At 42.1% G+C, this 25,294-nt stretch overlaps 1 protein-coding gene across 1 annotated transcript in view; it reads right to left on the bottom strand.

The window, feature by feature from the left end:
* The window catches only part of LOC147150047 (transmembrane protein 266-like), a 45,137-nt gene that overhangs the window by 14,100 nt on the left and 5,743 nt on the right, over positions 1-25,294 (bottom strand). The window contains exons 3-5 of the mRNA XM_086026917.1: positions 18,886-19,077; positions 2,164-2,318; positions 889-962 (exon numbers count right to left, since the gene is read on the bottom strand). Coding sequence (XP_085883043.1) covers positions 889-962; positions 2,164-2,318; positions 18,886-19,077 — 421 coding nt within the window. The remainder of the gene's footprint in view (positions 1-888; positions 963-2,163; positions 2,319-18,885; positions 19,078-25,294) is intronic.

Below are 25,294 nucleotides of genomic sequence, written 5' to 3'. Positions count from 1 at the left end.
TCAATTTGACTTGCATTGTATTAGTTTATTAAAAAAAAAAAGTCACATAAGGGTTGAGGAACGTATCAACAAACTTCAGGTTGGGAGAGGGCCGACCTACCTTTTGGACACACCAATAATTTACTAGCTCACAGTAGGTGATAGTTCATGTGGTAGAGTGGACATTTCCTAACCTGAAGGTTGTTGGTACGTTCCTCAACCCTTGTTTGACTTTTTAAAATAAACTAATACAATGCAAGTAAAATTGAGTCAAAAATTCTCTTTGTAAAATTTACTTTGACTTTCCAAGGGAAAAAACTCAAAATGACATATTGGGCACTGACACTAAGTTTGGTAGTGCAAGCAAAACTCCAACCGGTTAGCATATATTTCCTCATTAGGAGTAACAATTTGAGTGCGTGGGGCTGCCGTGATAAATAGAAATAAAAATTGTGTATAAAGTATAGATAGCTATAGCCAGTGCACGTGTTTGCTCATTAGCAGCTAAAACAGACTAACACAAAATTATTATTAAGTTGTTGTTTTTAAAAATGTTGCTTAGTAAATAATGAGAAGTCATAAAATAATCACATTTTTCAAGACGAGCCTTTAGGTTGGACTGAGGGGAAGGCCACACAGGCAATGTTGCCATCCTATAATGTTGCTTACTCCGCTACTAAGGATGGCTTTAACAAACAATTCACCAATTCATTGAATATGAATAAAATTAATTGTGATTGTTGAGTACCATACAGTAGGACCAGTAGTGGATTCAGTCTGACTATTTTGAGAAAGAAAGAAGGATAACGCAACGTCAGCTATGCTTTCATCACTCCCCAAATATTCTGCAGAGTAGTAGATGGTTTAAAAGCAGTGCATAACTGGAGTAACGGCACTCACTCACATTACCTCTGAAAAGAAAAGTGACAGGATGATGAGACTGATCCAGTGGATGATGGTGGCAAACTGGAAAGCATTGGTAACTGCAGAGACAAGTAAGAGAACACCTGAGCAGAACAGACAAAAACTTTGCAGCTTTTAAATAAATAACAGTTACACTTCTAAAGAATGAACTAGTCCCTCGACTAGCGAGGACACCGAGTCCATCATGGGGCCATCATTTACTGCGGTGTCAAAGCGTCTACAGCGCTAATCTTTCAGTACATTCCCTGCAGACTGTGCTATCATTAAAGCTGACCGCTGGCCACTAATCAATGGAGACGCGTGCCTGCTGCCATTGACAAGATGCCTGCTTCGTTATCGTGTCTCTGCATTGCTGTTCGTCACCATTTGGCAACACGCGCAGCCAGCGCATGTGTGTGATTACTGATTGGCAACACTAAAAACAGTGATGATGCAAAGATACTAAAATACTAAATGCAATCCATAGGTTCCATGGACATCATACAGCCAACTGTAGGTGTCTTTCTAAAATGCAAAGAGATGTGGAGCTAATTTTGGACATATTAATTACAAACACACAAAAGTTACATCTCAGTACTCACTTCAGGATTTCCAGGATGTAAAAACGTTAGAAAACTAGATTTGATTCCTAAAGCAATAGTAAACAACAGTTTGTTTACGCCTCCCCTGCAGTTACTTTAAGTATTGAATGTGGTAATTACAAAACAATGGGGGTAAAAGTACATTTGTTAAGCGACAGACATGCTAAATGCTAACAGAGCACATCTGTGTTATCAACAAATTATGTGTTGATATAAACTTTATCTGAAGTTTGTTCAAACACTGCAGCACATTTCTGAAAAATAATGTCAGCTCTGATGCTAGTGCTAACGCAACACAAAAAGTGTCCAGGCTTGTTCACCATGACTACAGTCTATCAAAGTGGAAAATCCACATTTGCTAAGGCAACAGCAATCCCATAACCCAAGCTAGCAGACTGTTAAACTGATTAAAAGTTGTTACTAAGAGATCTAACGAGTACTTATCGGTTCTTTAACCATATCAAGCATATGTGTACAGAACATGGGATGTGCTCCATGTGACCTTTCATGTCCAGTGGATCCAGTCAACTATAGTGTTGGATCTAATGACAGTAATGTAGAGTACATTGTGTAATTTGGAGGGTCAGCAGTACAAAGAGGATATACTTCAGCAGCTTTTGCTGTACTGGTGTAAAATGCCAGTGCAGCAAATCCCAACCACTAAGGCAGATGGACTCACATTGAAGGAGCTTGGTGTCGATGAGTAGCTCCAAGGAGAGGAAGAGCACCACCAGGATAACACAAGCTACCAGGACACAGTTGAAGCCCGCACTGAGCAGAAAGACCTGCCACAGGGCCACTCGACGGCCGCAGCAAGGCTTCAGCCAGTTGGACCTGCAACAGAACATTGTGGTTGTCTGTTTCCATAGGATCACACATTTGAAGCGTGTTGCAGGCGTGAGATAAAATAGTCAACATGGCAAAGTCCTTACTTGTTACTTATACGGTGCTCTTCAACACTGTAATTTCTTATTGATGAAATATTTTTGGAGTCAATGTTTTCTCAAAGGCAACTCGGCAGTAAACATGTTAACACAATCAATAAAGATCTTTTATTTTTCTCACGGTGGCGTTTGAGGCCATCATCATCGGGCTAAGGCAAATCGCAAGACGTCTCAGATCACCATCAGGAGGAAGACGGCACATGGATGACGTGACAACCACCCTACAGACCACCCGATGTACGAGGGGAAGTGTCAGCTGACAATGTGGGTGAGAATAAAATCAAGCCCTCAAATTCCAGGAGCCTGTCAATTAGCAAAGGGGTGAGGGACGACAGGATGGACTCCACCGCTGGAGGAGCGACGAATACCGCCGCTGACACAGAAATCTATCCGCAGTTGACCTGTTTGATAGGCAGATGGGAACGATGGCCCAGAGGCCGCTGAGAGAGGGCCTCACAAAGATTCAAAGATTAGCAGCAGCCAGCTTCCCCCGGGAAACTGAAGGTGTGATGCTCCCACAGAACTCTCTTTCAGCATGAAATGTGGCTCCTGAAAGCGAGCGAAATACCATTTTCATTATCGGCACGATGGAAGGCACTGCCAACTCCTACATGAGCAAGAGGTTAGGCCTTGCTCGCTTCTTCTCTGACACAGGCCTCTTTGGCAAGAATGCCCCACAGATCCCACTGAGGTCCATAAAACTTGAATGCAAACAGAAGACTCTTCTAGTTGAGTTGAGAGAATCTGCGGGTGAGAGGTGCAGGGGTAAATGTCTGAACAGGGTGTGTAAAGAAAGCTTAGGAGAAGGTGGACCAAGACACCAGCAAGCTAGAACACAAGGAAGTCCTTAGAATAGTCCAGCAAAACCAGGTAGGTTTGGGCTGGGGGTAGCCTGTCCAATTCTAGCCCAGAGTAACCCGGAAGGCAAGAAATACCATGGTTGTAGAAGAGGTCCCAAGTGAGACAAAGAGCATGGACCTGCTGGGAGGAGACAACGAAAAGGTCCTGACCTGGGAAGACATTAGGCAAACACTACCTCATGGCTCAGCTTCCTTGACAGGTCTACGTATGAAACGCTTCCTTAAACCCCAAACCTCTCCCAGTGATTCGCTATGTGGCAAAGTCAAAACATCATGGCAGGTTGCAGTGTTGCCTTGTCACGGTGATGGTAGCACAAACGAGGTGCTTAGCAAATCTGCAGGGCGGTTGTAGAGATGTAGCGATGAAACAAAAAACTCGCCAGATTCCATTCGTCAGACCTGAAGAATCGGCGCAGAAGCTGACACCAGTGGCAGGACGATCAACAGCCCTGCTTATTCTTGTTACGAAGTGGTTGTTGCGTGCCCATATGGGCATCCAGATTGTCTTCCCAACTGTAATCGCACAGACCACAATAAGACCAGATGTCGTGGTGTGGTCGCAAAAAGAAGGGCCTGATCATCGAGCTCACCGTGTCATGGGATGAGGGAATACTGTCAGCATATGAGCTGAGGCAGCTCAAGTATTCTGATCTAGCAAAAGAGCAAAGTGAGGGAGGCTAGCCTGCAGCCATCCACACCACAGAAGTTGGATGCACGAGGCTTTGTGGGAAAGTCAGCAGTCCAGCTTCTCTGGGTTGCCGGAATGTCGGTGGAGAGCTTGAAGAAGGCGATCAAGTCAATGGCGGAGGAAGTGGAGAAGGCCAGTTACTGGTTGTGCCTTCAAAGCAGGGATAGGAGATGGGGAGCAACACCACAATGAAAGCAGCTGCAGGGGAGTCTGGGAGGCGTCCCCATCAAGCCACTGCGGAAGGCAGCATTGCAGAGTAGGAAACCATCAGCTGTACACCATAATAGGAGGTCTCTTACATGTATAGTGTAGCAGTTCACATAACCAGATAACAATGGATTGGTTCTGCTCAAAGACCGTGTGTGTGAACCTCTACTGGGATTTACTGTTGTTGCTGAAGTTAACTATAGAGCACGCATTACACAAAGCAAAGCACTGCACAAATAAAGCAAATGCAGCACAAATTAATGTACTAGTAATCAGAGAATGTAAATAAATAGTGCTACAGTGGAGTTTCTGTACTTAGAAGAAATCTGTAGTTCCCAGTGTGGCCAACAGAGAGCGGTAGTTTGCAGAGATGCGCGATAAAACTGAGCTAAGATGAGGGTGGTAAGATGTGAGATGAGAGAAGGCATTGACAGAGGAAGGGACAGTGAAGCTTTGTGAACTGCTGATTTGACCATTAGCTGCATCTGAGGCTGGAATGTTGATGAACTTCCTATTCAGTGAGCCATAAAGGGGACCACTGTAGCAGAGCATGCATGTGGGTAGGGACATGCAGCAAAATCAGCATCTGGACAATCAAGTGAGAGATGTGGAATAAAGTCAAAATAGTCCCTTTCTAAAAAAAAATAAATAAATGGAAATAGAGGTGCAACGTTTACTTGAAAACTAATCGATTATCAAATCAACCAATAATTAATTTTGATAGTCAAGTAATCATTTAGCTATCTTGATTGTTTTTTACAGTTGTCCAAATCTTCAGAATTTCATCCTTTCCACAGAAAATATTCTCAGATATGTGTAGTTCTTCATGAAAGCAGACTGAGTTTGTGACGAATCAAACTAAAACTTGTGCAACCATCTGCTTTTGCTTTAGAAAACAAATACCAACATTTTTGCCCATTTTCTGACAAGTTGCATACCTAACGTGTAAGTGAATCTTAATTCATATTTGTGCATTTTCAGCACTGTCGATTTGAAATAATGTCCTGTTTTTTTTAATATAGGGATGGTAATTCATCAACAGATTCATTGATTAATAAAATAAACCAAGCCCTACAGTAAATGGAATATCAGCCGCCATCTGGCAATAAGCACATTGACATGTCGGCCTTAAATAGCATGACGATTTGGGTTTATTTTTTCCATCATTTTAAGTCACACTGAGGAGCCTGAGGTAGGAGCGCTGAGAGGAGCAAAGCCTCTCAGCAGTTCTTCTGCTGGAGTGGAAAGTTGGCACCAATTCCGTCTCAATATTTGCCTCCTCACCATGCGCTGGCAGAAATGAAGTGGCCGTCGTCGGTGAAGCGTTTGGCACGTTTATCATTTGACGTCTCCATTGCTTGACGTGCTACTCACATGGCTCATTTCAACTCAAGTGTTTATACACTTCATAGGTAGGATAGAGGAGTTGCATCTGCATTTATATCATTACTGCATATGCAACCAAACACATTTTATAAAGTGTAGCAAATCTACCGACATAATAGGACATCACGTTATCTGTCTAATTATTATTTTGGAGGACGGGGGGGAACAGGGGCTTAAAAAAATGGAAGCCTGGTTGGGGGGGGGGGAGTCTTCTCCATTCACGCTCTACATGACACTCGAGGGATTTGCACCTCTCAGCCTGCAATAAAAACCTTCCTCAGCCTTCGTCAAATAATTTACAACCACCACCAGCTGTCTCATTCATCCAAACCACTTCCAGCATTAACTTAATATTTGACATGGTTAAGAATAAATTCTCCAAATGGCCTCAAGCAGTTGTAGCGCCACATTCAAGAAATTGCTACATACTTCCCTGCAAATACCATCGTGAAACAGTTGCGCACTAGAATGGTACTGGAAGGCCAAGAATCCAAATTTGGACAGGGTAAGTACAAATCATAAATAATGTCAAACCAAACCATCATGGAAGATTTCAGAAAACTTGTTTAATTCAAGCAGAAAGAAAGAATTAAGTTATGTGATGTATGCAGACTCAAATTCAAAATTAAGGTAGTGTGCCACCTTCTTTTAAAAGCTCTGTATGATGTAACAAACAAACACTGATGATACGACTATTCTTTGCATTACAGTTAAGATTTTGTTGTATTCCGAGTGTTTCACTTATTTCTACACTTTTATGACGGTGAACAATGTTCAAATGAGACTGAAAACAGTCCCTGTGCAGTTGAAGGCTTAGGATGACAAGCAGCTTGACCCATATTGTTTCAAAATCTGAACAAACTGGACATTGTAAAGTAAAAATTGCACTCAATCCGATACAGAGAATACCTGAAACAAATATTTTTAAGGCAAAGTAGCAGATTATTATGTTTGCAAGGAGGCCAGATAGCAGATATGGCATCCTTCTTGCTGGGAGGAAATCCCAAACACAGATACTATACCTCCCTAAATGCAAATGGACCAGAATCGAGAGAGTCAAATGAAACAAGACACGTAAAAAGTCTTCACCGTGGGGATTTGAATGCTTTACCAGATACTGCCAGGTTGTATTCAAACATACGGGAGTCACCTTCTAGCCATCTCCAAAAAGTGTCTCTTTCCCACGACTCACAAAGGAGCAAGTAACATTTTCCATGTCATGCTCTACAGGTGTCTTTAAACAAATTGTGTTCAACATTAGACGTTCCATTGTATTTGTGTATAAAGACAGAGAGGGAAAACAAAAAGCACCATCCATGCACCATGTTCCTTTGATTACACAGCCCTTACCGCCCCTTTGTGCATTGATGCCAAGATCAGATTTATCATCAGAGGATATTAAAATGAGTCAACATGGCAATAAACCTTTGAGTTACGATCTGCAATGAAAACTGCAGCCATCTTGTTACAGGCTAACTGTGACATATTGCACACACGGACACATGCGCGCATGCACAAATACACAGATTAAAACAAGGCTGCAATGTGACCAGGAAAGAAGGAGGAAGTAACACTGATAAGACAGCCATGAGTGTTGTGTGATGCCAAAAGTGGCGCGGCCCAGAGGGGGAGTCGCAGAAGCTGCTCTTGACACATGCAGGATATTAATGAGTCTTATTAAAGCAACAGAACAAATGTTGTACTTCTGAGCCACTAGACTCTGACAGTCTGACAGAACCACCTGGCCCCAGTCACAATGGACAAGGTCACCTCTACAACTTGGATTATTTGTAAACTCATGTATTTCTTCATGCATTTTAGGGGTTTTTTTCTCAGCTTGTAAGATATTTTCATAGATGGTGCAGTCAGAAATAGTCGTTTGCGCCATTGTGGGAGTGAACACAGTCAACTTGATTCCTGGCCAATCAAAGCGGCTCCTCTCCATTAAATTCAGCGCAGGAGAGGCGTGTGATTTCAATGGCGGAAGCATAACAGACTCACTGGCTGGAGTCCAGACAGTAGATCGGCACATGTAAAGTACTTTTATAACAAACTTCAAGATCTCCACTTGTGGATGATGTAAAGTTGGTTGCTTTAAAGTGGCTGTCAACCCCCGATCATACGTTTGGGTGTGACAGCCCCCCACCCCCTCCATACACACTTACCCCATTTGCTGCTTATAAAACTACATAATAATAATAATAATAATAATAACAATAATAATAGTAATACATTCAATGATTTCATTTCTACAATGATTCAGAAGGTAAGGCAAGGACACTTGGTCGCGTTTTCTCCCAGGTAAATCCAACATCCTGCCTTTTGGATCCAATTCCCACATTTCTTTTTTAGACATTTTATGGATTCTTTGAGGAACAAATTTTAAATATATCTAAATTTTAATTTAAAATTTTAAATGATATTAGGTGCGCTGCAGACATGAGAAAACTCACAGTCCTGGTGCTACTGGATCTAAGCGCTGCTTTTGATACAGTGGATCACCAAATTTTATTAAATAGACTTAAAAACCTAGTGGGCATCTCTGGTACTGTTTTTAACTGGTTAGATTCCCATCTCACAGACCGATCTTTCTTTGTAAGTATGGATACTTAGGTCCAGGTGACCGGGGCCCTCTACACTAGGTGTGGGGTCTCTCCGGCTAATCTGATAATAGCTAATATAGCTAGAAAGTGCTGTCCACGTATGTGGCCACTAAGCCGTAGGAGGTTAAATTATGTTTGAATTTGTGTTTCTTTGTGTGTGTTTTTTTTATGTTATTGAATATTAAGAATGGCATAATTGTGGTTGTCTAAGCAAGATCTGAACTTCATATAATTCAGTTTGTCGTTTTATTTGAATACACGATGTGTCGGGGCAGGAGGATTGTGCTCAGTGAAGCTGGAAATGGGAAATATTCAGGCCCACCCTGATTTTTCCAGGCCCACCCATTAGCCATAGCATTCTGGCTCCGCCCCTGTGTCTTTCTCATTTCAATTCCCACTTCCAGCTTCCAGAGCATGTGTTGATACAGCTGTCAGCACCTGCGATGGAGTGGTCCTCGACAGGGAATCAAAGGAGGGAGATTAAATCAGGAAGAATAATCGATAACGGCGTGTCGATTCAGCAACTGAATGCTGGGACTGGGAGACCCACGAGCACCTGATCATCAGCTCAGATAAAGAAGTCCACTGTGCTTTTTACTACATTTCTATGGACTCTTTGTGTTTCGATTTAATACTATTAACTAAAAGATGTCTATAAATATTGATTTTGCAGACTATTATTGGATTGTGATCTGTAGGTATATACAGTGGATATAAAGTATCTACAGACCCCTGATCAAATGCCAGGTTTCAAATAATTTCAATCCTATTTAACCATTAATGTGACATAACGTGTACAACTCAACTGAAAAATAAATGAAATCTTTTTGAGAGGGGATGGTTGGAGAAGGACGATTTTTCTAGTTTATATCCGTTAGACATTTTGCTGCCCATTTACATATTTTTGTCGATGGGAGTGGGGGGACGGTGAATGACCCCCCCCCCCCCCCCATTTGCAATATTGGGTAAACGTTTGCCAATGTTGGGTAATCGGGACACATAATGTAACCATTACACACGATCAAAATGACTGCTGATGCATTTAAATAGGAATAATCAGAGGCTTTTGTCTGAAAACAAAATTATTCCATCTTTATGGACAACAGCGCATAGAAATAAATCACCATCTGTAAGAGAACTGCAATAAGGGATCTTTTTATGCTCTGTTATTGTACATATCATTAGATAAACTAGCCCAATCAAATGACAATACTGGAGTTTAATCTACATACAATTGTGCAATTGTGCCTTTAAAAAGATAATTTAAACGTTTTAGATTGGCATATTCTATTCTCTTTGACAATCGGTTACACGGACAATAAATGTAGATTGATTGTTCAGGTGTACCTAATGCAGTGGACAATGAGCTCCGGACAGAAATACATTCGATCAACAAATCAAATTTTTCACTGCTTTGCCACTCTGGCCAGCAGCCATGCCTGCAGCAGAGGAATTAGGGAGCCTGGGAGATAACATGAAGCAGTCGCTCCCCGGTCACCGCCTCTGACAACGTCCTGTACTGGCTAATTAAAGTGGGCCAAATTGACTCGACCGGCTGAGACTTCCACTTCTGTCTCTCTTCTGACAAAGCGGAAACATTTAAAAGTGGGAGTGATGATGAGTTAGTTTGACCTTCACATGGCACTCCGTCAAAAAGATTTTAATGGACTTGGTAAGCAGCTAAACACTAAAAGACAGGCAGCATTCACCCTCCACCTCCTAAGACCAAACGAGTTGTTTCCAAAATTGGATTTTTCAACCTTCGCCCTAAATCTGGTGGTGGGTGGCAAAGATGAACTTGCCTCTTTTATACCCTTGCCTACGTCACGTTTAGAAGAACCATCTGGACCCTTTGCACATTTAGAACAGCCGCATCAGCAGCATATGCTACTATTTCAGTGTCTGGCAGGCGCGAACATCTCCGACGGGATGGAAGGTGACATCATGCCACAGCTCAGGTGTGCTCTAGTAAAGCCAGGACGACAGAGATGGTAATCTAGCAACAGAGATCCTAAATTCGTACTTTATTGCACCATCTTTGTGTGGTGTAATCACATATCTCGGCGGCATGGTGGAGGAGTTGCCTTTTCATGTCACTAATTCAGAGGAACACTAAGGCCACGCCCAGACATACACAAATATGGCGGGAAAGGAATAAAACAATACAATTATTTAATTTTGTCACCTCTGTCGACTGAAAATGACATCACAGTTGTTCAGGGCTCCGGTAACGACCAATCACGGCTGACCTGTTTTCTGAAGTTGAGTCAAGATTGGTCATTATCTGAGCTCTGAGCAACTGTGATGTCATTTTTAGTCGACAGTAGTGACGAAATGGTCGCCCCCTGAGATGGCTAAAAATGGGTGGATTTTGCTGCTTAACTCATATTCCACAAACACAATATTAATCAGAATGACATGAGTAGTGAAGGTGCATTGAACATTATATTGCAAAGATTTTGGGGGGGTTGACTTCACCTTTAAGTAGAACGCTAATTGAAATATATTAACAAAGACTATATAAAACTAAAATCACTCCTTGATGACGTGTCTGACGAGCCAACGCATGTGAGGAGGGATATTACTTGCTGTGCATGTGAGATCTTTCACATTAATTGTACAATCCCTGCTTCGATTATTGATGTCGACTTCATGCTTTAGACATATTGAAATGAGCAACCAGGACAAAGACGTGCGAACCAGTGAAAAAAAAAAAGTTAGGCAAAGCCTACTTGTGGATTTGATCTCATTCTTTGGATAGTCACCATTGTACTTCAAAAATATGTTCATTCTCTAGTCTAGTCCATAGTTTAAAAAAATAGCAAAATAAAAACGCATATGCCAAAGCGATAGGTGGTTTGATAACCGTCAACGTTAAGGCCAATCAGAAGAATTGGCTGAAGGCGCAATAACATAAACCGTTACACTTGAATATTACATAAGCATACACAGTAATGCTAAATTCTAAACAATAAATAAAATATTGTCTCACACAGAGAAGAAAGCAAAACAATTTTGTGGCCAGATATTCATTGTGTTCAACAGTACAGCAGACAACACAATTTGTGATGCATCTTAGCCATCTTTTCTCTTTTGTGACAAACCCCCAAAATTATTTTTCAGTAAGTACAGCTTGAAAGTCTGATCCGACACAACAAGTTTCATCCTATTCCAACAAGCTATCTAGAGGAACTGTGCAGGTATTTACGTGCAATCAAACCATCATTCACTCTCAACTATGGTCATCTGAACTCGGAGGTCTAACCCTCCTTCAAAAGCATTCTTACAGCTGCTTTGGTCAAGGTTTAAAAAAAAAAATGAGTCTCCCAACTCAGAAGATGAAGATGAACAGGACAAGAGACTGGAGGCAGGATGCGGGAAGCATGACCACCATCATCTTTGTGATTGCTCAAGTTGTCACTCACTGCTCCATCAGTCAACCATTAAAAAGGTTGAATGACCGAGCTTTGATAGCTCCATCAGCTCACACAAAAAGCACTGAAATGAAACCTGAAATAATAAATAAACAAATAAATACATGAATAAATAAATAAATAAATAAATAAATAAATAAATAAATAAGCAGAACGAAAGAAAATAAAAGAAAGATTGACCACTATGGGGGAGAGTGGGCGGTCATAAAAATGCTGAACACAAGCCCACGCCACCTTGGTCATCCCAGCATTTTTGCCAGACAGGAAGATGGATGGACCCAAGTCTATTAATAAGTACACTTTACTCACCAGGGCGCGCAAAACTGCTAACACTGCAATTGGTCCCCGATACTAGCGCCAACTACCAGCCCCCGCAATAGCGCCCACTCATCTCCTGATTGCAACGACAATGCAGTTAACCGAACCCTCCGAGCGCAACTTGGAGGCTCTCTTGGGCCTGACGACCGGGAGCCATTGATCGATGAGGTGACAAGTGAGCAGAACACGATTTACACCAGGTTATCATGTGCTCCCGGAGGATTCAACTTGATGATGGGAAGGAAAAGGATCAGAGGTGTGTGTAAAAAATGTGTAAAAAAAATAAAATAAAGCATTTTAAAAAGTGGGAAAGGAAGCCCAATCTAAATATACAGAAGCATCAATGAAGCAATGCCATTGCTCCTAATGAGGTGTGACAGGCCAGGATAAATTGGAATATGAAGTGAAGCATGATTACAGAGGATTAGATAACAACCGCCACACAGCCCCGGCTTTTCGCTCGCGCTGGGTTTATAAATACATTTGCTGGCGTTCTGTCGGTGCATGCACACGGATGCCGCGCTCACTTTGGCGGCGGGAGCGTACAGTGTGAGATAGCGGTAAGGTCAGCTCCACCTTCACAATGCTACCGGCTATGATATGCAAAAGAGGTTGACGGGAGATGCTTCATCACGCCGTGGCAGCTTGGTGCGCGAGCCTCTCGTCGTGATTAATCCCCTCCGCTGGCTTCCCGCCATAAAACGTGTGGCAGCTTTACATTAGATGTTAACTGTGATGGCGCCGTTTTTTTAATGGCAGCTCTTGTGGAACTTGAATAGCGCCAAGGGTAATCTCACACCAAGAGTTGGCTTTCTATGGTGTGATTCAGTTTGTAAACTTGGTTACATAGTTTGCTATGATAAAAATACCATGTGTTCGATATTTGTGTAAGTTTGGGGCAAAATGCGGTTTGACTGTGGGCATGGGTGGGATTTCTTTTGGTTTGGTATTTTCCAGAGCTGGGCACTTGACCCTTTTTTGCCGGTACGGCCGCGATCGTCCACCCTTGACCTGGGTACCCTTCCGGCCTCCACCCCCCGCCCTTATTCATAAAAATTATCAACGCTCGCTCCCAAAAAAACGTGCATGACGCCGCCGCGGGAGGGATGCTAACGGCAGAGGTTTATTTAAAGATGACTAGCTGGCTAAGTTACTATTCAAACTCGCTGTGGACACGCTTCAAACGCGCCACTAGTACTTACCAAACTGCACGTGCTTACTTCCATTGCGAGCCCCGGGGTTGTTTTTGTCATATTGTATAATTATTTGGGTCCAACAGACAGCATGAAGTCGCAGTCAACAAGTTACTTATTTATTTTCCACACTTCCCCTCCTTCACACTTCCCGGCCTTCAAAAATAAAAACATACCAGCAAACCACTACGCAACAGGTTTGCTACGGCGTATTTCCGGAAGTAGGGAAGACGCCAGAAGAAGTGCATGAACTCCACCTTGATACGCCAGCGTCATCCTTGAGTGCTGCGCGCAGCTTGACTATACCCGTGGACACAAGTTGAAACAGTTGTGTTCCAAGTCGGGGGTGTCGCTTCAAAAAGACAGCGACAACAATGGATATCGTGCCTGCTACAACCATAAAGGGACCAAGATGACTTGACGATGCATTTAATTTTATTGCGAAAACGATCTGGAAGGTGGCCGCAAAGGGGGAACGTGGGTCAGTAGCTTCTTTACACACACATACGTGACATAACACCCATGCCGCTGCCAAACTAGTTTGCTTTGCAGAAGCAACGAGTTGCGTGGTGGGAAACTGTATGTCATCGCAACATGTGACATAATGGACCAGTCAGAGCAGCAATAATTCCTGATGTGTGTGTGGCATGTGTTGCAGACCTCTCGCCAACAGCACAATGTGTCGGTCATGTGAATCAATGCGGCAGTTGTCGCTCGCGCCGACGCAGGACTAGAAAGAAGCCTAAAAAGAAGCCTTTCACCGAGTACGCTGTGACCGCCAAGCCACACCCCCACCCTACCCACGACACAGCTATAAAGATCCATCCATCCATTTTCAGAACTGCTTATCCTCATTGGCGTGGAGCCAATCCCAGCTGATGACAATAATAATAATGCATTAATAATTCATAGGGTTCGATGCACTCCGTTGTCATATTTATGAATAAAATACGCTAACATCCACCACAAACGTCCGCGGCGCACAGACTGTGTCTGCCTGCACCTCAATCGAATTCACCACAATCACATCACACCACCTACACCAACACTTGCGTGGAAGTGGATTTTCATATGTCAGCGTAATCGTCACGACCCGTGTCCGTCAGTGACAGACCTCTCAGTCCGTCACTGACGTTTTTTTGAGGTGGGGGTTGGGGGACAGACTGACGGACTTCTGACAGACTGACTGACGATTACAATTCGTTTCGGCTTGAAAAATGACGGACTGACGAATGACGGACAGTTACCCAGGCCACTGACGGATGATGAATGACGGACCAAGACAGTGAACAAAACCTGTACTCATGTTCACACTTTAAACACATAAACCTTGGAATACATTGTGTAAATGAAAACTGTTTCAAGTCCAATTTCAGCCAACAGTGTTAGACACTAATAATGAGAGAAGCCTGTTGCTTTGCTGTTAGCGTTCTTTTTTAACATCTGCAAGTCCACATGCGGCCAAAAACACAAAAACAAAACAAAAACAATCCCCGTCTTGATTTGTTTTGACAGTAAGCAAAAGTTTTGAATCACTCACACTTCATACACTTCTAAAACCATCCAGTACTAACTAGCTAATGAGATATAGTGATACATTCACCTTGTAGCCATTGCAAAAGGGAAAACGTAAATAAAGTTTGCCCATGTTTCCACTTCTCTAAATAAGTTTTGCTGACATTTGCACACACTCTGGAGTGAGTGGAAATGGGCAATCCACTTTCTGAGGCTGGGTCAGTGGAGCCGCTAACATTCCATCTCTGTACGTTTTCATTTTTACGGCTGTGGATTGCTTCGCCACCGCCGGTGTCTCAGCTCGGTTCAAACGCACTTCATCATCCTGCACTGCCATAAAGGAAAAAAGATTTCCTCTGCCCCATTTCCTTTAAAGTGAGCTCAGCAATCGGTCTTTCTCTTACAGTAGATGCACTCTTGCTCCACAACTTCGACTGATGACATACTGTGTGATCACACACTGTCATGGTCCAAAATGTGTGGCCGCTTGGTAGTAGGAATATGCTGATTTGACAACTTGCAACTACCAACACAAACTTGAGGGAATGGATTATCTCGTTCTTAGTTTTGTCCTATAAAGGCTTCATGCACATCTTTGACATTTAGCTACAACCTGTGTTACTGTTAGTAGATATAGAAATGCATTACTTTTTAATTCAATAAAATGAATCTTTTTCGTGATACTTATAGCGCTTCAATACGAACAGCTCAATAGGTCTTGGCGCCAGTGATCAAACATCAACGCTTGTGTTGAATGTTTTGAGCGACAAAATAACAACGACAAAAAACAAAACCATTTTATTTTAAGGTTACAATAGCACCATAATCTTCAAATTTAGAAGGACATTTGAAAAAACAAAGCAGTAATTTTAAATGAAATACTTATCTATTTTGCCAAGTCACAGAAAGCCACAGCAGATGGATAAAAGAGCCACATGCTGCTCTAGAGCCGCAGGTTGCAGACCTCTGCTCTAACATATTGCGCACGCTTTAGGTAACAGGTGTAAAAATGGTGAAGACAGCCATATTCAAAAGGGGGTTTTATCTTTCAATTAGGTCTGATGGTTGTCATCATGGAAAACTTGCGAGAGTTTAAAGTGATTGAAAGGAGTGTTAGTGGAAGAGGCAAAGAAATATCACAGAGCTACCGGAAATAAATCTACTGCTAGAATAATTTTGGGGAAGCCAGTAACTGCCTGAAAGTCATGTTTTGTTTGATTTAACTCACCCAAAGTGTCTGGTAATTGGATGCACTAGTAAATCATTGCATTTAAAACTTGGAACGGCACACCCAAAAAACTGCTCTAGGAGACACCAGCACCAATTGTCACAGTGTGATGAAATCACTCAGATGAAAGGAAAGAAAGAGTCGAAAGTGCCAGTGATTATCTGGCTTGACTCCTTCTTGTGACTGTCTCCAAGTCAGCCCTTAGATCATTCAAAAGCTCGAAAATTGCATTGCTGAACAGACTACATGTCGTGATCATTTTGGTTACTGGTGTTTCAAAAATGTTTACAAGGTTGGAAAAGATCCGATCTCCACATCGTCCCTGTTTTTGCCTATGCGTCCTTCTCACCAGAATAACTGCACTCAACGTTACACTCAGCAGCGCGAGGTTGCACCTGCTTTTCAAACATGTTAGATTCAAAATCAGCAACCAAATTTATCTCCGCTTTGATCAAATCTGTCACACACTGTTACGGTCCAATAAGACTTTAAAAGCTCCCCCATCACCATCACTAACCTGCAATAATACATTTTGTCCTAAACCGTGGCGACCGTAGACAACCGCAGTACAGTGCTTGTAATAGTCATTTAAGGAAGCCAACGACCTGCTGCTGCGGGCTGCTGGTTGACTTTAAAGGCATATTGATTGTGTAATTAGCAGATGGAGGCCTTGCCGTACTCAAATTTACAAAATGAATTAGAAATGTGTCAAAGAGGTCACCGTGGTGACTGAGACACACTCACTGCATGCCAGTTATTATAATGACATTTTCCACATAATATGTCACAGTGTTAAAACTGAAATTTTCTCACAATATTGTTTCAAAATTGCAGACGCTATCAATTATGTTGCTGGATGTACGATCACAAAGACATATTTCATAAAATAACACGTACGGTCTCGGAATTAAACAGTGTAAATTGAATTATTGGTGACATAGCCCACATCTGACCCCGGCTTTAAAGTGGTGCTTGTTTATGAAACATTGCCTTGCAGGTGCTTTACTGGTGGAGCTACAATAGGAAACGGCGCATGCATAATTCAACACTAGTGTAGACACAGTCGTGTTTCCCACTAGCATTCCCCGGGACCCAAAAAAATAAAGTGTAGCACTAACTGAGACAAGGAGGAAAGCGCAATAACAAGATGCGCAATGTTTATCGGTGCAAATGCAAAGCTGTTCTTATCAAAGATTACCCAGAGTGAGGTACAAAGTGTTGAGCATCGGTGCTGCCAACTACGCTGCTGTGAAATGGTCGGGTTAGTGACCTAAACGATATAGTTGGACCAGGCATGTAATGTACAGCATGGGTCCAGTGGAGCCACAGCAGCAGCTTATGGTGTTGATAAGTGTCGTGGTGAGAGCGTATGTTTAGCTGGGATGGAGTCGCAGGTGCACGACACAATGGAAAGTCTGGCGCGTGAGCAGGCTGGAAAGCAATGTGTGGCAAGTGACCTCCTTTCCATATGTCACACATACGCAAACATACATTTCTATGAGTAAAAAAATGATATCTCTTTATCCATGCAAACATTGGAACTGTTTTACACATTTTGTTAAAGATCAAGTCAACCCATACATATTTTTTTCAATGACATGTTCTATGCCGGCCCACTAGTTGAAACACGGCATTCTGATTAATACTGTGTTTGTGGAATATGAGTTAAGCAGCAAAATCCACCCCTTTTTAGCCATCTCAGGGGGCGGCCATTTTGTCACTTCTGTTGACTGAAAATGACATCACAACTGCTCAGAGCTCAGGTAACGACCAATCACGGCTCAGCTTCAGAAAACAAGTCAGCTGTGATCGGTCGTTACCCGAGACCTGAGTAGTTGTGATGTCATTTTCAGTCGTCAGAAGTGACAAAATGGCCGCCCCCAGGGATGGCTAAAAACGAGTGGATTAACTCTTATTCCACAAACACAATATTTATCAAAATGCCTTGTTTCAACCAGTGGGCTTGCATAGAACATATTCTTAAAAAAATATATGTTTAGGTTGACTTCCGCTTTACAGGATATTCTTTTTCAAGAATATGTGACCAATCACGGCTCACCTGTTTTCTGAATGTGAACTATGATTGGTGGTTATCTGAGCCCTGAGCAACTGTGATGTCATTCTCAGTCGACAGCAGTGACAAAATGGCCTCCCCCGGAGATGGCTAAAAACGGGTGGATTTCGTTGCTTAAATCAAATTCCACAAACACGATATTAATCAGAATGCTGTGTGAGTGGGCCTGCATAGAACATATTCTTAAAAAAATATATGTTTGGGTTGATTTATGCTTTAAGTACTTCCCTCTGACCCTTGTTAATGTTACTACAGTAACTTCATTACAAAAGCAGACATTTTTACATATTTTTTCATGCAGTCCAGGTCAATTTACATCCCACCTACACAGTCTACATGCAGCACCAATGATTCTTGATTAATTTGACCCACTCTTTATGCAGACGTTATGCCAATCATGACATGAAGCAACAGTGATTGGTGGGTCTTATGACCCCATTATCGATACTTCATGCAGATTTTGGTCAGTCTCAACCATGATCAGCGATCAGGATCTGCACGTTGCATAACCATGGGCATGTTATTTTAATATCGACTGATGCCGCAAAAGTGAAAATCTTGTAGAAAGATGTGTGATGTGATGTGCAAGCTTGCTAATCTATGTAACAAAAATACATATTTGTGATCTTTCAACAATCACTGACACTCATTATGTTTGATAGCAATCTCTAAGAAGTCTGAGCAGCACAGTGAATGATGTGCAACCAGCCTTACCGTAATAGAGAACAAGAGTGACGATTAAAAGGAGCAGATTTGAAGTCAGCGTGATAGGAAGGCATTGTAGAGTCTGAATAAGCTTTTCATGATGATCAAACATCGCTCATTATGCAATAATATGCTGGTTTGACACAGATTGTCAACGTACGTCGCAATGACAAGAAACACTTCCAACTAATATCAAAATAGTCGCTCGGGGAGTCATCAGTGTAAACTCATCATCACTTTACACACCCTTCTCTTCCTTCGTCTTCATCAGCATTGGAAAGGAGCTGCGAGCCGGCCATCGAGAGGTCCAATGCAGCAAGCGGAAGGTCTCGGTAGCCGAAACTCATCAGCTGGACCGGAGGAGCCAAGCGCTGGTTCTCATCATCCACCTGCTGGGAGATGACTTCCAAGTCTGACAGAGCTGCAGTCTCCACGTCCCTAGCAGACCACCAAGAAAAAGACGAGAGACACATTAACTTGACTACCTAACCGAGCAACAGTCAAAACATCACCTCAGTGTTTTGTGCTTGGCAGCAGCAATAATAAATGATTATTAATTTTTTTTTTATTAAAATATGACAGGAAGTTTTGTCATCTTGGCTTCAGTTCCACTTTAATGCAGCGGCAAGATAAGTAAAAGAAGTGAAAGATGGTGCCAAGACAAAGCAAGCTGTGACATAGCACAAAGGCAGCGCGGATGAAAAAGACTTTAATTATTCAGTCGGGCAACATGAAGAACACATTCTTATTCACTGCCGTGCCCTCGGGGCAGCAGCGCCGGGTCAGTGAGGGTCACGCACAAACACCCACTCGGCATCGTGAAACGACTGAGCGCTCACACAGTTTAGCAACACCAGAGAAGTTGCCGGTCCGACGTTCGCTCGGAGGGACCGTAATAACTGGGGCGTGTCTTGCTTGAAGTGCAGCGCTCGCATACATTTGCGACCACTGTTTAATGCATTTAAAGCACCGGGTAGTCATCACGAAGCGGCAAGAGACACTGAGAAGATGAGGAGAGGTTATTGCAGGAGAGCTTTAAACATCTACTGTATTGTAGGAATTATAAGCACATCCTTCGAAAAATGCCAAATATGCAGGCATCTACAAATATGTCGTTAAAGAGGCGAGCAGAAATTAACAAGCCCTTGTACCACCTTTTTCATTGCAAATCCTCAAAATGATCATCAAACTAACACCATCCTCTGCCTGCATTATATGCCGTTGGCCATAAAGCTTTTCAACTTAGCGATTGCAGCTCATTTGGGCAAATTTCCTAGTCGGAGTTGATCAAAGTACAAGTCCCGGAGCTCTCCCAAAATAGCTGCGTTAAACCAAAGTGGCCAACTTCTTGCTCAACATCTGGCCTGAGCCCTTCAAATGCTTTGGTGCATTCTGTTATGATAGACATGACTGCAGAATTCTGTGAAATTAGTGTGAGAGTGTGCTACTGACTGAGTTTTGGTGGGTTGTGTTTGGGTCCCCGCACATGTGATTCATTCATTCATTTATTACTATTAAAGAACAATCATAAACTCCAATTCCTAGTTAATAATTTAGCTGGAAAAAAAGTCTTGAAATTATTTTGATGGAATACTGGTATGTGTCTTTTACAGGCTAGTGTGATTGCAATAGTGGTGCTATGATAATATTCTTAAATTATTTTTTTCAAGAATATGTTCTATGCAGACTCACAAGTTGAAACAAGGCATTCTGATTAATATTGCGTTTGTGGAATATGAGTTAAGTGGAAAAATACACCAATTTTTAGCCATCTCAGGAGGCGGCACTTTTGTCACTTCTGTCAACTGAAAACGACATCGCAGATGCTCAGGGCTCAGATAACAACCAATCACGGCTCAGCTTCAGAAAACAGGTGAGCTGTGTTTGGTCGTTACCTGAGCAACTGTGTCAACAGAAGTTTTCAGTCAACAGAAGTGACAAAATGGCCGCCCGCAGAGATGGCTAAAAACGGGTGGATTAACTCTTATTCCTTATATCTTTAAGGGTGCTAAAATAGTGGTAAACCATCCAAGCCACCGCTAGCGCTAGTGCCATTGCTAACATTACTCTTCAAAATAGTGTGCAGTGACTTTGCTGTACACTAAAATGATGAATAAATACCTCCTTCAATCTGCAGCACATACATTTATCTGATCAGATTTCTGTCTTTACAAAGAATTAAGTAAAATGTCACAAAGAAACTGGAGAAAACGTGCCGTACTGAACGCATCAGTCAAGAACGAGACATGCTAACCACAATGGAGAGCAAGGCTCTCCTGTGTTTAATTCCCTAAGGAGACAGATCCAAACCAAGGGCAGACTGAGAGCAGCATCAACGAGGTGCCCGGAGAGAAGGCACCGCAACAGGTTAACATTGTTTTATTGTTATTTCTAGACAAACATCCCAAAACGTTACAATAACAAACCTGCTCGACCAATGAGCGACCATAAATGGTTTACGTCACCCATATGGGATAAGCATCACGCACCCTTATCCATTTTAGTGTCTCTCACGTAACTACATTACAGCCGAATACCGTGGTAGGAAAGCAGCATAGGCAGCTTGAAGAACCAGTTGTGCAAACGCTGGGCCGTCACAATTGAGCACGGAGGTGGAAACAAACGCTGAACGCGGCCGCAGACTGACTCTGCGCGTGTATGTGTGTATGCTTGTGTTGTATTTTTAGACCAGAGCAGATGCTGGTGTATCAAGTCTGATGTGACGTCATTGCCTTTCCTTTTGTCAGCTGAGTAGATCCCCACTCGCCTTCAAACGTCAAAGGAAGTCAGGCGAGGGAGGGGAAGTAGAGAGGGAGCTGGGGGGGCATGTCAGGGGTTATGCAACAAGCTCAGGGGGACAACAAACAAAAAGAGGAGAGCTCTGAGCAGTAAAAGAGGCGAAATGGTGCTGGGAGAGAAAGGGAGGGTTGCATGTGAAAAGTGGAGGTAATAAATGAATGGGAGGGAGGTGTAGATTGGAAAGGGGAAGATGGATGGCGGGGGGGAGGGAAGGATGAGGGCAATGAAAGGAGATGATGAGGAACCATAAAGATGGAGCCGCCACATTCTGTTCAAGTCAGCCTTTTTCACATTCATCTCGGATACCATTCGCTCGGAAATAATTCAAAATAGCACAAAGAATTCATACATTGCTGCAAATAGCGGCCAGAGGCAATTATTTACTCAATTGCAGATGGGAGCATTTCTTTTTATATGCCATCCATTGGGGGGGGGACATGTCACCACAAAAAAATGATTCGGTATGATTCTCGATATGTGGGGTACGATACCATCCAAAGATGGAACGATTTTAAAACGGAGGTTTGATATGGTGAAATGCTGATTTGATTCAATATGGTATGGCTGTAAACCGCAAGAACCAATGCAGACTGTTAAATGGACACAGAAAACATCGTGGAGCGACCACGTCACAGTAAAACGGAGGGAGAATCGCCGTCTCATGAAAAAACATCATCTCATGACGCACAATCATCTTCAAGGCTGCATGGGGAACTTGTTTAAATCATGTGGTAAATATTTGCACAGTTACCACACTTTTTTGCCCATCTGTTATTCTCACATGCCCCAAAAATATTTGCAGTGCATTGTTCCAAAGCCATTAGTTTCAGCTTTCGCTTTTCATGGCTCCTCCTTCAGACGGACGACTTCAAATTGTGATGACAGAGCACTGAGTGACCTGAAACATTCAGGAGAGAGGCACGCAATATGACTGACTGACAGAAGGACAGACAGGCGTACCTTCAGGAGTGGAGAGACGGGTACACACATGAAGGATAGACGTGTGCGCGCGCGCGCACACACACACACACACTCACTCGCTCACCCATACGGTTTATTAAAGCATACAGTGCTAATGTAAACTCTGAAAGTCTTTTGATTTAAATCGGCGGAATCATAACTCTTCAAGGTCATCGCAGTCTCTGACGGAAAGTGTGTAGTTGTTAAGGACTCGTTTTTATGATTTTACTTAAAAATTAATGGGGAGCATAGGTGTTAACTTTATATACTTGCTAGACTATATACTTCAGATTATGCTGAAATGTAACATTTCTATATCTATATATATATATATATATATATATATATATATATATATATATAGGCGGCACGGTGGTCGACTGGTTAGCAGTCCGCCTCACAGTTCAGAGGTCGTGGGTTCGATCCCGGCTCCGGCCTCCCTGTGTGGAGTTTGCATGTTCTCCCCGTGCCTGCGTGGGTTTCCTCCGGGTACTCCGGTTTCCTCCCACATTCCAAAAACATGCATGGTAAGTTGATTGGACTGTCTAAATTGCCCCTAGGTGTGATTGTGAGTGTGGATGTCTGTCTCTGTGTGCCCTGCGATTGGCTGGCAACCGATTCAGGGTGTCCCCCGCCTACTGCCCAAAGACAGCTGGGATAGGCTCCAGCACGTCCGCGACCCTTGTGAGGATAAGCGGTATGGATAATGAATGAATGAATGAATATATATATATATATATATATATATATATATATGTATTAGTGGTATGTGATCATATTGTGATGTATCGCATACCTGTGAACTTATACTTATTTTTTTCCCCGTATTTTATACGTTTTTTGATCATTTCAAATTGTGTACGCCCTATAACAATTTTCGTACAGAAAAAAAAAAATCCTTTCTTTGTTAGACCGATCTCATGTTGCCCATTTCGGCTCGAATCCGGATCGTCTCCGTCACTGGTAGCAGGCGACAACATTATTTGGTAAATAAAATAAGATTGTTTACACAAATTATCTTTGTTCTTATTCTACATAGTCTGTCTTGCTGTGAGTAAATAGGTGCCGCGTTTGTAAGGTTTATTATTGTTTAATAAGGGGAATTGCAATCGTTAATAAGGGGAGCAATTGGCTGAGGTTGACACTAGGTATGTGTGATACTTTTTACGTCAATACCAAGTATCGATACATTGACAAAGTATCGATACTTTCGACACGTTATGTTATGTTATGTTTTGCACGTTCTATAGCATACTTTTGGAACATTTGAGCTCCTTAAATTTGAGCATTGTGCATGGAGTTTCATTTATTGCATTGCTGTGTATCAGGAACAGTTACTGGAACAGTTTATGCACTTTCAATCGTGACACTTGAATAAATGTGAAATGGCACTTAAGTTAAAACTTTGGAAACACATTCCTCAGTTTTTTTTTTTTTAGTATATATTTTTATAATATTTAAGTATCTCAATATGTATCGGATCGCAACCTAAGTATCGGGATCCGTATCGGATTGGGACAAAAGTGTACCGTCCACCTAGTATGTACCATATGTATGTGTGTATCTATGTATGTTGTGTTCTTGCCATCTTGATTTTTTTGGGGGGTTACATTGAAAATCTTGAGATTTTAATTACATAAATAGCCTAATGTTTTTTTAATTGTAGCAAACGAAATTTTATAGCCTTTTGAGCCCAGCATGTGGTGCCATATTTGTGGAGAATTTAACAGCAGGATTTAAAACTTAACAGGTACTTGAAAAATATTTCTGTTTTTTTTCCCCCCCAAAATTAACTAGGTCAAAATGGAAATCAGTTTTAAATTGGAACAAAATAGATTTCACTTTTTAGCGCACAATAAAGCTTTTTGAGCATATGGATGGAGTATGCTACAGTATAGCTGGACTTCATATCGTCGCTGTCTTATGAAAAACACGTCAATTTTCTTCCATTTTTTTTATTTTTACAGGAATGGGGTTTCTGCATTACAGACGTCCCATTAACGTGAAAATGTTTTAAAATGACAACATTGGACATTCATGTTTTTCACAGGACAGCGACGATATGTTAGTTATACAGTATTTGCAGGACGACAGGGAAGCCCTTATCTGAAAAAGTTTCGAGGTGGAATCATTTGGAATTCGTCATAATATTTCAAGTTAAAAAATGGTGCAAAATTGGAAAATAATTCAGAACCAGATGAGAAGAAAACAAGAGACAAAGTGGCTGATATGAGTACTGTATAACTTTTCACTTAGTTTTTTTTTTCCCCTCTTAGTTAATGAAAAGAGCTTTCACCGAGCATTGGACGTTATTGCAGTCTTGTCTCAAGAGCTGCTGCCCTCATCCCAATTTGATGGGATTATTTCCCGCAGCGTGAGGGCCTCACATTTCTTTGAAGATACACAAAAACATATTCACCCAAGGCCGGGATGCTATTGACTCATACGGCAAATGCAATATGTATCGTGCAATTCAACCAAATTGATATTGAAGGGGAAAAAAGAGCTTCTGCAGACCACAACTTTTTATTGTCTGTTCAGCAACTTGTGTGTGTGTGTGTGTAAGCAATGCCGCCTACACTTGTGTATACGCCACAACAAACATGTACATACAAATAAATGAGAAAATACAATAACATGCGAGAAAAGGGATGCAGGCAGATGCAACGTGCGCTGTTTGAATAAATGAAAAGAGGACGGCTCGCTGTGTGTGGCACATACGTGACAAAACCCTGAGTGCTTAATTTACTGATTCTCACTCATAGACTGTGGATAGCTGTCACATGCTTAGCCTGCTATCCACACGCTTCTCTTGCCACCTGCCACCATTTAAAGTGCCTCTGATTAACGACAAATACAGTTCAGTTGTTCTCGCAGGCAGCCTTCGGTTCAAAAT

This window comes from Filicampus tigris, chromosome 3, assembly GCF_054856515.1.
Source record: "Filicampus tigris isolate MCC_2025a chromosome 3, RoL_Ftig_1.0, whole genome shotgun sequence".
NCBI classification, from domain to species: Eukaryota; Metazoa; Chordata; class Actinopteri; order Syngnathiformes; family Syngnathidae; genus Filicampus; species Filicampus tigris.
Note: the sequence above shows the minus strand (reverse complement) of the source record. Positions and strands in the feature narration are given on the sequence as shown.